Genomic DNA, 17,711 nt, shown 5'->3' with positions numbered 1-17,711 from the left:
GAGAGGCACCCAGATGTCACAGCACCCAATGGGGAATTAGGGCAGCCGAGCAAACAGCACAGGGGGCCCATCGCTTGCCTTATCGCACGGTCCCCGGCAATCCTGCTCATTTCCTGCCCACCACGACCGAGCTCCAACAACGGCCAGCAGCCTCTCTCTGGGCCTTGCAAAAGCACCAGCGATTGGCGTCTGCCCTTCATGGCGCAACCAAAGATAATTCAAGATGGCGCCAAAGGCCGCTGCACACACAGAGAGACGAGCGCTTTGCAAGTTCACACCACAAGCCGCTTGATTCTGCTCTGAGCGGCCGCAAGGCAGATTTCCCAGGAGGCCCAGAATGTCCCACGTCAGGGCAATTACCGGCAGGCCTCGGGGCTGTAGAATTCCAGCGAGGATTCAGGAGTCATAAACGGCGCCCATATCTGCCCGGAAGTCCCATTAATCATGTTGCACTGATCGGAATGCCAGAAGTTGACCTGTGGGGACGCAAGGCCTCGTAAGGAAATGCTCTCGGGCATTTCCTACCTGACTTGGAGCTGTGACTTCACGGGCCATGTGCCCTGGGGGATGTCACTACCCACTTGACAGAAGCCTGTCCCCTCGGAGAGACAGCCTGGTGCAAGGTGAGCAGGCTGTGTAGACAGCCAGAAACACTGTCGACTGCAGCTCCCCACTCCCTAACCATGGATCCCTGAATGTGCAACTTTGCTGGGGACTCAGTTACTTCATCTGTAAAATGGACCCATCACTCACATCTCCAAGGAGCACGGTGAGCAGGGGACACTGACCTCCTCACCTCTAAGAGAGGAAGGACACTTCCTGAGAACAGATCAGGTTAGAAGGTAGCCCAGTAAGCAAAATATTTAAAATAATAATGGTGGCTACCAGATCTCAAAACAGTAGTTGCCTCTGGGGAGTGAGACCTGCACAGAAAGGAAACAGACTTCTCACATTCTACCCCTCTGTCCTAGGAGAAGGTTTTTAAGCATGTGTACATTTATATATATATATATATATATATATATATATATATATATATATATATATATATATATATATAATTTTTTTTTTTTGGGCCGCCTGTGGGATCTTAGTTCCCCGACCAGGGATCGAACCCAGGCCCCCTGCAGTGGGAGCACAGAGTCCTAACCAATGGCCCTCCAGGGAAGTCCCTGTACATTTTTATATTGAAAAAGCAAGCCAAAGAGAATTTCAGTAGCGCCCATTCGGAACGGTTACTAATGGTTGCAAATGGTAACCCTGCCGCTCTGGGCACTGATGGGGAATAACCTGTTCCCCCCCGCTCAGGTCTTTGCCACTATCACGCAGATAAGCGTTTGGAAGGTGTGAGCACCACCACCGCACAATCATTCTCGTGCGTGATAACAAAAGGCCACCAGGTAAAAAAAGCAAGTTGCAAAACTATGCACATAGGATGATTTTACTTTGCTCCAAGGAGGAAAAAAAAAACAAAACACACGTGCAAATCGCTACAAATAGACAGGAAGAATACACCCAACGCTGATAACTCTGGGTTTCCTCTGTGACTCAGGAGGGAGTGGGGCTGGATGTGTGAAGTCGTACAAAGTGCACTTTATAGCTATTATTTTATTTTTTCATGCGAATGTCTTCCTGTGTTTCTAGCTTAATTTTTTTTTTTTACTCAATAATCTTTTACTGCAATGGATGGTTATATCATCAGTGTAATATTCCAAGCGCTCTCGTAAGTGAGGCATCAAAGAAACAGTTCTGTTCCCAGCATACACGGAAATAATCGGTGTCTATGCCCCCCACACACCTGGAACAAAGAGCTAGAGTTTTGGGATTTTTTGTTTGTTTGTTTTGGTTTTTAGCCACATCTTGCGGCATGTGGAACTTCCCCGACCAGGGATTGAACCCGCGCCCCTTGCAGTGGAAGCCCGGAGTCTTAACCACTGGACCGCCAGGGAAGTCCTAGTTGAGCCTTAAACATAGGTAAAATCCCCAACTCTGAGAGCATCTTCCCTGCGGATGCAACCCCCTCCTGTTTTTGTTTTGTTTTGTTTTGTTCATTGGAGCACAGTTGATTAACAATGTTGTGTTAGTTTCAGGTGTACAGCAAAGTGATTCAGTTATACATATACGTGTATGTATTCTTTTTCAAACTCTTTTCCCATTTAGGTTATTACAGAATATTGAGCAGCGTTTCCTGTGCTATACAGTAGGTCTTTGTTGGTTATCTATTTTATATATAGCAGTGTGTACATGTCAATCCCAAACCCCTGTTGAAGAGGAAGAAGGTGCACTGGGTGGCCTGCCCTGGCAGCCCCTGCCATCCCTACCCGGCCCCTGTACGGGACAGGCGCTGGCTGAGGCCTCTTGCCCTCACCTTGCTGACCCCGTTCCACTTGTCCACGAGATGGATCCTGCTGAAGTTTTTGACCCCCGTGAACACGGTGAAGAGCCCGGAATCAGAGTTGTTGAGCTGCAGACAACGGCAGAGAATGACACCTTTAAGCCCCAGGATGGAGGCGAAGGACCCGGGGACCAGGGGTCAAGCCAGCCCGCTTAGTTACAGGCGGCTCCCTCTTCACCCAGAGGACAGGGGCCTCGTTATCTTGTTCACCGCTGCATCCCCAGCAACTGGGGGTCAAGAGGAGGAAGACTTGGGGGCTTTCCAGGAGGGACGCTCCCCTGATGACAGCATCCGTCCTAGAAAGAGTCCCACCTTCCCTCCCAGACTCTAGGAGAGTCTGGTTCTCCTCCTAGGTGAATAGTAAAGCCACCCCATTACTCCCCCAAAATTAAACTAAGGCATGGCCACGTGACCTCTTTGATCAGTGAAAACGATCAATGAGGAGAGAAGTGGTCTGTCACTTCCAGGTGGGAGCTTTGAGAGCCAGTGCATGCAATTTCACCGTGCTTTCTGTCGCTGCTACAGAAACCAGGGAAGTGTGTGTCCAGCTGGAGCCTCCCTCAGCCTGGGTCCCTGAGTGACAACAAAGAGCAGAGGCCCACTGGCCACCCGCACTGGACATGGCATATAAGCAAGAGATAAACTTTTGTTGTTTTAAGCCACTGAGATCTGGGGGCTGCTAAACCCGGCATATCCTGAAGCACACAGGCACACAGGGCCTGACGTTTATCAAGTACTTTCTAGGCAGGAAGCGCAGGCTCTGGCACTCTGAGGGTATTTCTTAGAAAAAGATTTCTAATTCAGAGCAAAAACATGCAGAGCGTACAAAGAAATGAGTGACTGCTGGGTCAAATCTAGAAAGCACCCTTCCGAGGACGCCATACAATGTAAGGTGTAGCACCCATTAGGAACTCAATAGGGTTTGTTGAGTGGCCGAATAGCTACATCGGTTACTGACTGGTTAAGCCAGCAGGGCCCAAGTTCAAAGCCTGCTCTGGCTTCCTAATATCTGTGTATTCTGTCACCCGTCCATTTAGAGCTTCATGAACCCAAACTTTAGCCAGTATAAGGGGACAGTAACAGGAGCCTCTACAAAGAGGTACTGAGAATATTAAAAGAGCTAATGTGTAAAAACTGCTGAGCACAGTGTCTGAGAGATAATAAGAACTCAAAATGCTTTATTATTATTATTGTTGTTGTTGTTATTATTATTAATAAATGCTCACCCAAAAGGATACTAACACAATAGTTATAATAGACAAAGTGTGTCAGAGACTGCTAGTCACTACCCGAAGTCCATTCTCCCCTTTCTCCTTCCTAACAAAACCCGAACCTTACTCAGGGCATCAACACACTAGCTAAAAGGTAACATTTTCCAGATTGCCTTGCAGCTAAGTGTGGCCACATGACTAAGTTCTGGGCAATGGAAAACAAGTGGAAATTGGTTTTCTCCCTCCTAAAGAGGGAAACAGCTGGGACATGCTGTTTTGTCCTCAACTCCCCTGACTGCCCCTAAAACTCCCACCACTTCATACTTCCTGCTGTTGCCTAGAATGTGGATGTGATAGCTGGTGCTCTAGCAGCCATCTTGGACCATGTGGTAATCTTGAGTATGGAAACCACACCCTCAGGAGGGCAGAGCAGAGGAGGAGAAGAATTCTAGATCCCTGAAGAGTGTGAAACCACCACAGGAACACTGAACAGTCACTGCTGGACTGTTATTTTGGGATTTCCACTATACATACTCAAATATAAGTTTTAACATGCTACTCAGTTGGTAATAACTTTCATTTGTTTACAAGTTTACAGTTTGCTTTGACAAGAATCATGTCACTTACCTTAAACTTGCCAACTTACCCACACACCCAGAACCTGTCATCCTAGTCAAAAATGTACTGAGCAGCTACCATGTGCCCAGAACAGAATCATGATTTCTCCCTCCCACTGCCCCCAACGCCAGATCAGCGGAGCCCCAAAAGGAGGCTGAAGCTGGAGCAACTCAGAGGACTGGTTACAACTTGTGGTTGAGGGAGCCAAGGTCAGGGATCTGCCTCTACATCAGATCATGATTCAGGATCCCAATCACTGACCCTACTAGGTCAGCAGGGGTCAAGGTTAAGAAAAAGCAGGCAACTCAGAGCAATGCTATAGTTGACATTTGTGACCCGCCTCCCTCCCCAGCAGCCACGCCCCTTTCTTTCAGCAACAGTCACATCATTTGCGCCTGGATCAAGCTGCATCTGAAACCACCCCTAGAGTTTTCAATTATATAAGCCAATGAATTCTCTATTTCGCTTAAGCCGGTTTGAGTTAGAGTTTTCTGTAATTTTTTCTGTAATTTACAACCCACAGCTCCTGGGCCCCCAACCAGCTCCAAAAGCGAGCTGGTAACCGGTTCCCAGGCTGTGTCAGTGGAGGACAAGACAGAGGCCCTGAACGTCTCACTGGGCCACACTTACCTCAGCAAATAACCCGAACTTGCCCTTGAAGGGGAACATGTTTGGGAAGTACTTATTGACGATGTGGATGAGGGGATCCTCGTAGCCCCACATGATCTCGCTGACAGTGCGGTTCATGAAGGCACGTTCGCCAAGGGTGCTGAACGCCAAGGTCATGATCAGCTTCAGGCTCATGGGCCCATTCTCCATCATCATCGCTGCACTCTGCAGAGCCAGGGGACACCACGGGTTAGAGGCCAGACACAGCTGGTCTGTCCTCCCTGAACTTCAAGCCAGGCTTCCAGGCACAGCCCATCTAGGGAAACGTTCAGGCCTAGAAGGGTCCCTGCAGTGGACACGCGGGGCGTCTGGGTCATCCGGAACCATTCCCTGATCCTTCAGGAATAGGACCACCTGTGCTCTTGAGTTCAGGCCGAGTTAACTCCACCCCTAGCAGGCATGTGGCTTAGGCCTGGCCAATCAGAAACGTTCCTCTCGGGACTTCCCTGGTGGTCCAGTGGTTAAGAATCCGCCTTCCAGAGCAGGGGACGTGGGTTTGATCCCTGGTTTGGGGAACTAAGATCCCACATGCCGCGGGGCAGCTAAGCCTGTGCGCTCTGGAGCCCGCACACCACAACTAGAGAGAAGCCCGCGCGCCGCAAAGAAAGATCCCACGTGCCGCAACCAGGACCCAATGCAGCCAAATAAATAAATATTTTTTAAAAAAACAGTAAGAAAGAAACGTTCCTCTCTATGTGTACGTAGCCCAATCACAGCCAACAAGCCCCAAGGAGCCAGTCGGCTGGGACTGTGGGGTAGAGAGGGGAAGTGCCTGTGGCTGTCCTTGAACGGGGGGTGTGCAAGGCCGTAGCCACCCTGAGGGGCAGGTCGGCCAGTGCATGGAACCATCACAGATCCGGGCAACCTTGTTTGCACTCTGCATCAAGCCACATCTGAAACCACTCCTGCCCTTTCAGTAACAAGAGCCCACATATGCCCTTTTTGCTTATGCCAATTCAGAGCACCTTCTACTATAACCTTGTAACCAAAAGAATCTTCATGGAGACTCGACTCTACTTCCTTAGCATCGCCTCCCAAACTCCAAGACCCCAAGCACCTCTTCTACCCAACATCTGGGTGCTTAGCATTTAGGTGAATTTATTTTCTAATTTTCGCTTTCCTCTGGAGATACTGTCTTGGCACTTGGTTTACGTTTTAAAGGCACCTCATCCAAAAGCTAATCTCCACCTGTAGAAAAGGGAACAGAGCCAGCATTTCCTAAAACATAGAGGTCTGACTCCGTGGGAACTCACAAGGGTCTCCTTTACGTTATGATTTTTTAAAGGTAATAAATAGATGGTTTTTAAAAATCATAAAAGGATACAAAGCAAAAGTCCCTCTCCGACCCCTGACCCCCCTCTTCCTATTCTTCTCCCCCAAGGCAACCCACTGCTCTGGGCTCTTGAGTATTCCTGCAGAGAGAATCTACACCAGCAGTCAGCAAACTACGGCCCGTGGGCCAAAGCCAGCCCACGGCCTGCGTTTGTACAGTCCGGGAGCTAAGAATGTTATTTTATATTTGCAAATGGTTGAAAGGAAAACAAAAGAAGACTACTCTGAAAAACATGAAAATTATATGAAACTCACATTTCCGTATCCATGAAACAGTTCCATTGGAATATAGCCACACCCACTCATTTATGTTTTTGTCTTGGCCTGCTTTTGTGTTATACTGGCAGAGTTAAACAGCTGCAACAGAGAACATCTAGGCGTCCAAGCCTCAAATATCTATCTGGCCTTTTACAGAAGCAGCTCACCCTGGTCTAGGCACGTAAAGGCGCTTGCGTGGAAGTGGGTACGTGCGTGCAAGTATTTCTCCTTTAGAAATATTTGAAGTAGGGGCCTCACACATGTGTTCTGCACCTTGCTTTTCCCCAGTTAGATATGACTAAGAGACTGTTCCATGACACCCCCTGCAGCCCTGCCTCCTTTTGCTGGCTTTATACTAGTCTACTGCCCGCCCACAGTAGATTATCACAACATAACTCCACATAACACATGTTTAGGTTGTTTCTAGATGTTTGCTCTGAAAACGTTGCTGAAATAAATATCCTTGAGAACAAACATCTTTGCCCACGTGTGTTATTCTGTCAAGAGGACAAATTCCTACCTATGAAATTTCTGAGGTCAAAGGCACATGCAATTTATATTGAAAATCACTACCTTCCAACAGCTCATACCAGTTCCGTGCCTAACGACAGTATCTGTTTCCACACACGCTCCTAAGCCCTGGGCGTTATCACACAGTCTTTGCCAACCGGCTCGGTGGGAGAAAATGACTTCACTGCCAAAACATGTGTATCTCTGAGGGGGGCAGCTGCAAGGCTTTGGGCTGCATTTTCTGAGCTTCTGTTCTGTCCACCCAACGGACTTACCAGGTGCCTTTACGTCTGATCCTGAGCCCAGCCCTGGGCCAGGCCCAGACCAAATGCCTGATGACCTTCAACTGGGTGGACAGTAGGATTGAATGGAGGTCTGCGTGCCACAGAGGGCAGACTCACAGCCCAAACTTCGTAGGTTCAAAACCCTAATCTGCTACTCACTAGCTGAGCGATCTTAGGTAAGTCACCTAACCTCTCTGTTCTTCAGTTCTCCTCCTCTACAAATGGAGAAAATAATGGTACCTAACGACCATGGGATCGCTGACAAGTAAACAAGGTAACATGTGTACAGCCTTAAGCACAAGTTCTAACACGCAGTGTTAGCAAGATGCCCGTCCGGCAGGCCTGAGACTGCTCTCTCTAGAAAGGCCTCCTGGCCAGGCCGGCCTTTGGCTGGTGTCTGAGATTCTGGCTTTAGGAGGGTTCTCACCACCCCCTTAGAGGGGCTCACTGCGCCTGGACTGTACCAACGTGGTTTACGCGGACCACCTGCTTTCCTGGACCTACGTGACCAGCCCCCAATAAACACCCTGGACGCTGAGTCTCTAGTGGGCGTTCCTGGTGGAGGACACCCACCTGTATTGTCACAAGTCACCGCTGAAGGAACGAAGCGTGCACTGTGTGACTCCCCTGGGGCAGGGCTCTGGAAGCCTGTGTCGGGTCTCCACCCCACGTGCCCCTTCCCTCTGCGGATTCTGTTCTGTCTCCTTCCACTCTACCAAACCAGCCAAGGGCAGGACCACATCTGCTGGGTCCTGTGAGCCCTCCTAGTGAGTCAGCGAACCTGGGGGTGGTCTTGGGGACCATGACACTCATGGCAGGCAGTGAATCCAGCTACTACAATGACTCTCACCTGCAGAGAACGGACACCCTGCCCTTAACCTCCCCCTAAACACCACAGACGACGACACGGACCCCCATTCAGCGCCCCCCCCGCCAGTACCTCGTTTTGGAGATTTTAGATTTGCAGAATTGAAAAGAGGAAGACCGTGACTTTGGCCAATATCCCCAAACCAGAGCCCAGGATGCGCCCAGGAAGCCCACTGGGCTTAATGCCACCGCAGGAGCCACAGGCTGTGCTCTCAAGGGACTGACCGGTGCAGGGGGCAGACAGAGAGACAGAAGGGGCGCCTCACCAAGACCAGGATGTTGGGCATGACGATACTGTCGCTCTCTAGGCCGCGGGACTTGTCAGGCTGGAACTGGAAGCTGCGGTACTCGAGGAAGGACACCGTGTCATTGTCATTGAAGGTGATGTTGCTCTTGTGTCTGAACTCCCTGTGGGCGAGGAAGCCGGTAGGTCAGCTGCCTGGGAGCCAGAGGCCCTCGGATGTCTGCACCAAGCTTGGCCGCCTCCCCTCCATCTGTCCTCCCGCCACCTGCCCACTGCAGGACACGGCACCAAAGCCTCTGTAACCAAATCCCAACACGCCCCCTCCCCCTGGCCAAGCCGCCGCTGTCCCTCATCAGTCTCTTCCCGGGCTTCCCTGCTCCTCCGGGGTAGGCAGGGAGGATGGTGGTGAGGAATATGCACTCTGAAGACAGAGGGTGGGGTCTTGAATCCCGTCTCCATCATTTACTGCCCCAGCCTCAGTTTTCCCACCTATAAAATGGGAGTAATGGCACTTCCCTGCCGGTCCAGTGGTTAAGACTCCGCACTCCCGTTGCAGGGGGCACGGGTTCAATCCCCGGTCGGGAACTAAGACCCCACATGCCGCAGGGCGAGGCCAAAAATAAAATAAAATAAAATGGGAGTAATAACAAAACCTACTTCATTAGGCCCCTACTTGTGAGGATTAAGTGAGTTAATGGTTGTCAGATGCATTGAAAACATTACAAATCAGCGGCAAGTTTCATTGCTGCTCTGCTGTCATTATTCTCCCTTGTTCTGCAAACTGTTCTCCACAGAGCATCCAGAAGAATCTTTGGAAAGGGGAAATCAGATCACGTCATCCTCTCGCCCACCACCCTCCTTTGCACACAGGATAAAACCAAGCTCCTACTGTGGCCTCCGGGGTCCTCACCATCTGACACCATCCCATTCTCGGGCTTCCTCTCTCCCACTATCCCCCTCACTCCTAACACGCCAGCATTTACGCTGCTTGGTTTTACCTTACTTGTCCACTTGTTTATTCCCTCCCCGCTCCCCATCGGAATGCCAGCTCTGTGAGGCAGGGGCTTTTGTCTGCCTTTAACAGTGAACGGGGGAACTTCCCTGGGGGTCCAGCAGCTAAGACTCTGCTCCCCCAATGCAGGCGGCCTGGGTTCGATCCCTGGTCCGGGAACTAGATCCCAAATGCATGCCACAACTAGGAGTTTGCATGCCGCAACTAAGGAGCCCGCCTGTCTCAGCTAAGACCTAGCGCAGCCAAATAAATAAATAAATATTTAATAAAACAAAACAAAAACAGTGAACTGGCACAGTGCTTGGCACACAGGAGGCACTCAATAAACACTTACGGAACGAAGGAATAAATAGGAACTTTGCAAACCAGACTCAGCTCTGACACAGAAGCCTGTCATGGGTGAGCTAAGCCAGGGTCACAGTTTCCTGAGGGCACAACAGGCAGAACAAGAAATCGGGCCTCGTATTCCGACAGGCCTCCCTGCCTCTCGGAAAACTGTTTGGGCCAATCCAATGAGCCCAGTAGCCACTGGAGATCTGCACCCTCTCAAAGAAAACAATCAAACGAAGAGGCTGTGGCAGCAGTGGTCAGAATGGAACGGAGCAGGACCCCAACAAATCCTTTCCATGTGCCCCATTTTGTGTTTGTAGGAAATAGGCTTCATTCAGCTTCCCTGACCTCCCCTGAGTTCCAAAGGGTAGATTCACACAGTTGCTAATCAGGGGAGGGAGGGGATACAGAAACAAAGGAGGAGCAGTCAGGAGACAATAGTGCCGCCTTGGGGCAGGGTCCTGGTTCCCCCTCAAAGGATACACAGAACAATATTTTGGAGTTGTTCTGTAGGAACTAAGGCCCCCACCCAGGTGGAGGATGGTAACTTCAGGCTGAGCACTAGATTCCTGGGACACCACCCAGTTACCTCACCACCAACCAATCAGAAGAAAGTTTTGCACACAGTGGGAGGTGATGAAGGCTCTGACCCGCTCCCCAAATGATTTCCCTTTAAAAACTTCCATGGTCAAGCAGAATCTTTGAAACTAGTTTTTGGACATGAGTTCGCCTTCTCCCCAGGTTGCTGGCCTCCTGAATAAAGCAACCTTTCCTTTCCAACCAACACTTGCCTTTTTTTTTTTACTTTTTGGCCTCACGGCACATAGGATCTTAATTCCCCAACCAGGGGAACTGTGCCCCCTTCAGTGGAAGCTCGGCGTCTTAGCCACTGGACCGCCAGGGAAGTCCCAACACTTGCCTTCTGAGCAGCGAGCAGCTGAACTCAGGTAACGATAATATGTTAACAGCTGATGTTTATTGAACACTTACTACATGCCAGGCACTGTGCTGGGCTTTCCGCTAAGCATCTTATCCAATCCTCATAACCACCCACAGTGCGTACTGTCATCCCCATTTTACAGAGCGGGAAACTGAGGCACAAGGAAGGAAAGGCCTGTGCCCACGGTCAGAGAGCTGCTGAGTGGCAAAGCCAGGCAGTCGCTCTCCAAGTCTCAAGCGCTAGAGCACCAGATTGGGAGAAGCAGATTGACCCTGAACAAGCCCCACTACTGCGAGGGGCCTGTTTTCTCATCTGTAAAATGGGGTGATGACCTGAGTCCCAGCCCAGCCCCCTCCATCCTCACCTGTACACATAGGGTCCGCGCTCCCGCACCTGCGGCTTCTGGCCTTGGAGGATCTCATTGGGGTTGACGACATCGAAAAAGTAGACAGAGAGGTAGAAGGGGACGGGGATCTCCTTCCACATGTTGAAGGACAGGCTGCTGGGGTCGATGCGCACATTCTGTGGGGGATGAGAAGAACAGGTCCGTGAGGAGGAGGGCCAGGGCCCCCGCCCACCTACCCACCCAGCTCCCAAACAGCTGCCTGGTGCCAGCCTGTGCTGCAGACTCCACAGGCACATCTGGGAAGGGGCTCCCTGGAGGGGGTGCTCTGGGGGCAGGAGGAGGTGGGAACGGGGCTCTGGAGTTGACATAATTAATGTTAATAGGTAATATTATTTTTACGTGGTATTTTTTTTTTATAAATTTAATTTGTTTTTTATTTATTTTATTTTTGGCTGCGTTGGGTCTTTGTTGCTGCGCGCGGGCTTTCTCTAGTTGCGGCGAGCGGGGGCTACTGTTCGTTGCAGTGCGCGGGCTTCTCATTGCGGTGGCTTCTCTTGTTGCAGAGCACAGGTTCTAGGCACGTGAGCTTCAGTAGTTGTGGCACACAACTTAGTTGCTCCGCAGCATGTGGGATCTTCCTGGACCAGACATCAAACCCCTACCCCCTGCATTGGCAGGCAGATTCTTAACCACTGCGCCACCAGGAAGCCCTTATGTGTTATTTTTAAAATGTGTTTTCATAACGGCAGCCTGGTTGGGGGACCAGGAGGTGGCCGCTGCTTGACCACAGCACTTGGCACCCAGCGGAAAGTGGGCTCTGTGTGCCAAATGCGTCATTCATTCATTCACTCATTCATTCAATTCATTCATTCATTCACATTTTTTAAAAACTTTAGTATAATTGATTTACAATGTTCCAGGTGTACAGCAAAATATTCAATTTTACATATATATATATATATTCTTTTTCAGATTCTTTACTATTATAGGTTATTATAATATATTGAATATAGTTCCTCGTGCTATACAGTAGGTCCTTCTTGTTTACCTACTTTATATATAGTAGTGTGTATCTGTTAATCCCAAACTCCTAATTTGGCCCTCCCCATCCCACTTCCCCCTTTGGTGATCATAAGTTTGTTTTCTATGTCTGTCAACGCACATTTATTGAGCACCTACTACAAGTCGGGCCCTCTTCTAAGAGCTGGGGATAGGACAGCGAACAAGACAGACCCAGATCTCCAACGTCGTGGGGCTCTTATTCCAGTAAGGGAGAGGTCTTCAATAATTACGGTAAAGTGCACGCTAGGTGACAGGGCATAGTGAGAACACAGCAGGGACAGGGAAGAAGGCTGCAATTTTAAACAGAGGAGTAAGGCAGGTGAAATGTAAGGAAAAACAAAAGACCAAAACTAAACCAAAATTAAAAACTAAGGGCACTGAGGGGAACACGTGTATTTGGTGGTGGTGGGTAAGTCTATGAAGAAGCCACAGTCCGTGCAAAGGCCCTGAGGCAGGGAGGAGCTGAGACAGAGCATTCAGGAACAGCAAGGAGGCCAGCATGGCCAGAGCAGGGTCTATGAGGGGAAGAGCAGAAGGAGATGAGAACAGAAGCGGTTTTCCACGAAAAGCCGGCAAGGCAGAAATTTATATAAACTCTAAGTCTCCAGATTTATAAAGCTTGGCCAGAACTTGATTTCCTTAAACGGCGGAAGATGACAGGTCTGAAGCTCACTCGGAGAGTCTGTCAGATACACTGGCCTCTAATCCCTGCTTCGCTCTCCAGCTCTGAGCTCCCTGCCCCAGTGACACAGGAGGTCCCCCCAGTGCCACCCAACCCTGCCCCCGCCCAGCCTGACCCAGCCCATCAGATAGACGCTCAATGTTGCAAAGCTAGATGTCTGGGCAGCTTGCGTCACCCTCACCCTTTCTTTGAACGTGGTCTTCCAGGACAAGGACAGCCACCCCCACTGTCCCCAAACAGACTGTCCCAGAACCAATGGGCAGCAGCCCCAGAGAAGGCAGAAGGCTGGAGCTGGAGATCAGGCTCAGCCCCATGTACCCAACCGGCAGGCTCTGGGAAGGAGCAGATTTGGAGGGAGTCTGACCCGAGGGCCCTCCGGGCAAGTTAGTCGGCCCTGAACCTCAGTCTTCCCATCTGTACAATGGGGCCAGTGACTCTATAGCCTCAGCTGTGCCTCATTTGACCTACGTGGCATTTAAATGAAGAAAAGTTGAACTCATTGCCAAGAACAAAAAACTGGGAGATTTAACATAAAACCTGGACTTCAGGGTTCTCTTGAAAATATCAGGAGATCAGAGACTTGCCTTCAGGTGTAACAATCCTTTATTGATAAACACGTCTTCCTACCAGCTACAGGAGTCACAAGGATCATTTTTATAACCCGAGCATCCAGTACCTGCAAATAAAGGTGACTAGTAAACATGGTTCGTACAAAGCAACAAAAACGGGTATTTCCCTGCTGGAGAGGGTATGGAGAAAAGAGACCCCTCCTACACTGTTGGTGGGAATGTAAATTGGTGCAGCCACTATGGAGAACAGTACGGAGGTTCCTCAAAAAACTAAAAATAGAATTATCATATGACCCAGCAATCCCACCCTTGGGCCTGTATCCGGAGAAAACTCTGATTCGAAAAGATACATGCACCTCAGTGTTCACTGCAGCACTATTTACAATAGCCAGGTCATGGAAGCAACCTAAATGCCCATTGACAGACGAATGGATGAAGAAGATGTGGTACACATATACAGTGGAATATTACTCAGCCATAAAAAAGAATGAAATCATGCCATTTGCAGCAACATGGATGGACCTAGAGATGATCATACTAAGTGAAGTAAGTCAGACAAAGACAAATATCATACGTATCACTTGTATGTGGAGCCTAAAAAAAAATGATACAAATGAACTTATTTACAAAACAGAAACAGACTCACAGACACAGAAAACAAATTTACGGTTACCAAAGGGAAATTAGGAGGTTGGGATTAACATATAGACACTACTATATATAAATCACTTAGTTGTACACCTGAAACTAACACAACAGTGTAAATCAACTATACTCCAATATAAAACTAAAAAAAAAAAAAAACACGAGCATTTCCCAAGCGGGCCTGTGTGTCAGGTGCTTGCTCTAGACTCTTCACTGCACTGTCACACTTCCCTGACTAGCACCACGATCCTTCGAGGCAGCCACTATTATTAATATTATTATCATTATTATTACTATTATTATTGGTCTCCTTTGTCAGTTTTAATGAAGACGTAAGTGAGGGAGTTTGGTGCGGGGTGCAGGAGGGTCCACTGTGACAGGTGACAGCTGACCTCTTCAGTGCGAGGGAAAAGGCCACAAGACCCTGGTGGGGGCCGGCCCTGAGCGCGCCTCTCCCAAGTTTAATGCAGGGAGGGGGAAGCCCGCATCCGGGCCTCCCAGCCCCCAGCTCTGGAGCTGCAGAGCCCAGTGAGGGCACATCCCAGGGTGGCCAGGAGAGGGGAGGAGGGACAGAGTGGCAGCCCCGTGCACAGCTGTAGGGAGGGCCCGTCCCCAGCTCAGTCCTGATACATACAACCGAGAGGGCAATTCGGGTGAGCACGGAGGTGGGGGACGACATGGTCAACGGAAGGGGTCACCCCCCCTAAAACAAAGGCAGCAGTTGCAACTTCCCTCTGGGCCCCTGAGGTCCCCGGGGCTTGGGTTTTTCCAGCTCCTCCCATGTTTTGTGAGCTGCCAGAAATCCAGATGTTTCTATGGCATCTCCCAATTGTTTCAATGGCAGCAACTTATTTTTCAAAATCAAACACACCTGGGGGCTTTCCTGGTGGCGCAGTGGTTGAGAGTCCGCCTGCCAATGCAGGGGACACGGGTTCGAGCCCTGGTCTGGGAAGATCCCACATGCCGCGGAGCAACTAAGCCCGTGAGCCACAACTACTGAGCCTGCGCGTCTGGAGCCTGTGCTCCTCAACAAGAGAGGCCGCGACAGTGAGAGGCCCGCGACAGTGAGAGGCCCGCGCACCGCGATGAAGAGTGGCCCCCACTCCCCGCAACTAGAGAAAACCCTTGCACAGGAACGAAGACCCAACACAGCCAAAAAATTAAAATAAATTAAAAAATTTTTTTAAATATGCAGTTCCATCACATTTAAAAAAAAACACACCCGGGAGGCGGGTCACACATCTTAAGGCCACGGCTGGACCGCGGGGATGCCCCTCTGCCACGCCTGACAGAGCACCTCACCTGCACCATCTCCCAGAGGGGGGGACTTCTCCGTGTTACGGCGGGGGCGGGACTGGGGCCCGCGAGGCTGGGTAGCTCTCCCCCTCCCCACTGGCCCACAACAGGTCCCACCCCAGAGGCCATTTCCCCACCCCCACCCCCCACCCCCACCAGCCAAAGGCTTGGAGAGTGGAATTCAAACGTCAGCCTGGAGTCTGCTCCTGGGGTTGCAGGTGGGGGGGCGGGGTTGTTAGTCATGCAGGACGGAAATCTTTAACCCAAAGCAACAAAGACAGGCCCACAGGGAGGAGCGACAGAGGGGCAGTGCCATCACGCCCTCTCTCCATCCCCCATCCACAGAACAGATACACCCGGGGCTAGTAGGTAGGGGGCCCGCCTGTCCTGGCTTCAGTCAGCGCACTCGGCCAGGAGAAAAGCGACATCGATCCAGTTTCCTTCTTTTGACGTGTTTGGGATAAAATGTAACAGGGAAGAGCCAAATCTGACTCCATGTTGGACCTGTTTCTTTCACTTTAACCTTTGCTTGCCGCTGCTTTTGTTCACTAAAAGGACTGTCTATACAGAACCGCCTGCCTCGGGGAACCCTGTCCCTCTGCCTGAATGTTAAACCAAATGCCTTTGTTCAGGGAAGCATCCGGACCCTGTCCACCTGTGCACGGCTGCAAGAAAGAAGAAATGAACACATCCCCTCCCCGGGGCTGGCCATTCCAGGGGACATTCGCAAAACTTATGGCCTCTGTACTGTCTTCCTCATCTCCTCCCCCTCTCTGTGCTAGAAAAGAAACTGGCATCCAAACCCTGTAAGATGGTTACTTTGAGACATTGGTCGGCTGTCTTCTCCGTCTGCTGGCTTTACGAATGAATAGTTGTATAGACAATGGACTCGAGGACACGGGGAGGGGGAAGGGTAAGCTGGGACGAAGTGAGACAGTAGCATGGACATATATACACTACCAAATGCAAAACAGATAGCTAGTGGGAAGCAGCCGCATAGCACAGGGAGATCAGCTCGGTGCTTTGTGACCACCTAGGAGGTGGGATACGGAGGGTGGGAAGGGGACGCAAGAGAGAGGGGATATGGGGATATACGTATACACATAGCTGATTCACTTTGTTATAAAGCAGAAACTAACACACCATTGTAAAGCAATTATACTCCAATAAAAATGTTTTTTAAAAAAAATTCGTATTCCCTGCCTCAACACCTCGTCTCCAATTTATTGGCCTGTCGTGCGGCAAGCAGAGCGAGCTTGGACTCGGTAGTAAAAATATGTAACATGAGATCTACCCTCTTAGCAAACATTTAAATATACAATGCAGTATTGCTAACTCCTATTCATCATGCGTAACTACTGTTACTACTACTACCAATAATAACAAACATAAATAAAGAGGTTGGGAGGAAACTTTCGGAGGTGATGGACATCTTGATCGTGCTGATGGTTTCACAGGTGTACACTTGGTGATGGTTTCACAGGTGTATGCTTCTCTCCAAACTCGTGATGGTTTCACAGGTGTATACTTCTCTCCAAACTCATCGAGTTGCATAATTATATACATATAGCTTTTTTCAATGTCCATCATACCTCAATAAAGTGGTTTAAAATTTTAAAAAGTTTCCAGTTCCTGCCTCCCTCCCCCAGCCCTGTTTCTTGGCAAAGGTACCTGGACACGGACAAGGCTTTTTTGGAATTCCGGAATCCCTCTGTGCTTTCCTAATCTCCTGGCCTGCCCACCCAGTTCAGGGATAAATCAGTGCCAAACCGATGAGTCACCAGATGAAGCCATGTGTCTCTCCCTCCAACAGAAGGGGTTTTGGGGCCCTGGGGTCCCACCCCTGTTCATCGGGCAATCTCCTGTGACCCAGCTCTGCTTTCTGGGATAAGTCACTGATCCTCTCTGCACCTCAGTTTCCTCATCCATAAAATGGGTGTAATGATAGCGTCCAAAGTAAGTGGGTATGTAGAGGTAAAGTGCTTAGAACAGGGTCCAGTAGAGCCTGGGGACCCAGAAGATCAGCCATGCAGTTACCTGGCACGAAGTGACCGGCCCTTCCTCCTCCCCCTGTCACTGCCCCACCTCCAGTGGGGGTTGGACTTTGCACCGCTTGCGAACACCGGACCACAGGCATCAGGACCAGGAAGCTGATTAGATAACAGTGCACAGGCCAAGCTCAGGGCCTTTTGACTAACAACTGATTCTATCCCTGCCCCCTCCCCTAAGGTCAAAGATCACAGCCCGAAAACAAAGACTGAGAGAGAAGGCCAAGGTGATCCCTCGTTGGACGCCACTCCCTTTTATCCAACCAGATTCTCCAGGCTCATTCTGGACAGTCAGGAGGGCTGCCTGGAAGAGAGGGCATGTGAGCTGGGGATTGAACAAAGGAGTTGGGCTTTGCCAGGGAAAGAAGATGGGGAGGGCGGTCCTGGCAGGGG

At 50.1% G+C, this 17,711-nt stretch overlaps 1 protein-coding gene across 3 annotated transcripts in view; it reads right to left on the bottom strand.

Annotated features, from left to right (window-relative positions):
* Positions 1 to 17,711, bottom strand: part of SCARB1 (scavenger receptor class B member 1) — a 79,194-nt gene that overhangs the window by 25,373 nt on the left and 36,110 nt on the right. For 2 of the 3 annotated variants that reach the window (XM_060027887.2, XM_060027885.1), the window contains exons 2-6: positions 11,035 to 11,192; positions 8,411 to 8,552; positions 4,855 to 5,058; positions 2,369 to 2,464; positions 361 to 476 (exon numbers count right to left, since the gene is read on the bottom strand). In XM_060027887.2, coding sequence (XP_059883870.1) covers positions 361 to 476; positions 2,369 to 2,464; positions 4,855 to 5,058; positions 8,411 to 8,552; positions 11,035 to 11,192 — 716 coding nt within the window. Of the gene's footprint in view, positions 1 to 360; positions 477 to 2,368; positions 2,465 to 4,854; positions 5,059 to 8,410; positions 8,553 to 11,034; positions 11,193 to 13,344; positions 13,785 to 17,711 lie in introns of those variants that run through there. The other variant, XM_060027886.1, reaches the window with a different exon arrangement.

This window comes from Delphinus delphis, chromosome 13, assembly GCF_949987515.2.
Source record: "Delphinus delphis chromosome 13, mDelDel1.2, whole genome shotgun sequence".
Lineage (NCBI taxonomy): Eukaryota > Metazoa > Chordata > Mammalia > Artiodactyla > Delphinidae > Delphinus > Delphinus delphis.
This window is presented reverse-complemented; position numbering and strand designations above follow the sequence as displayed.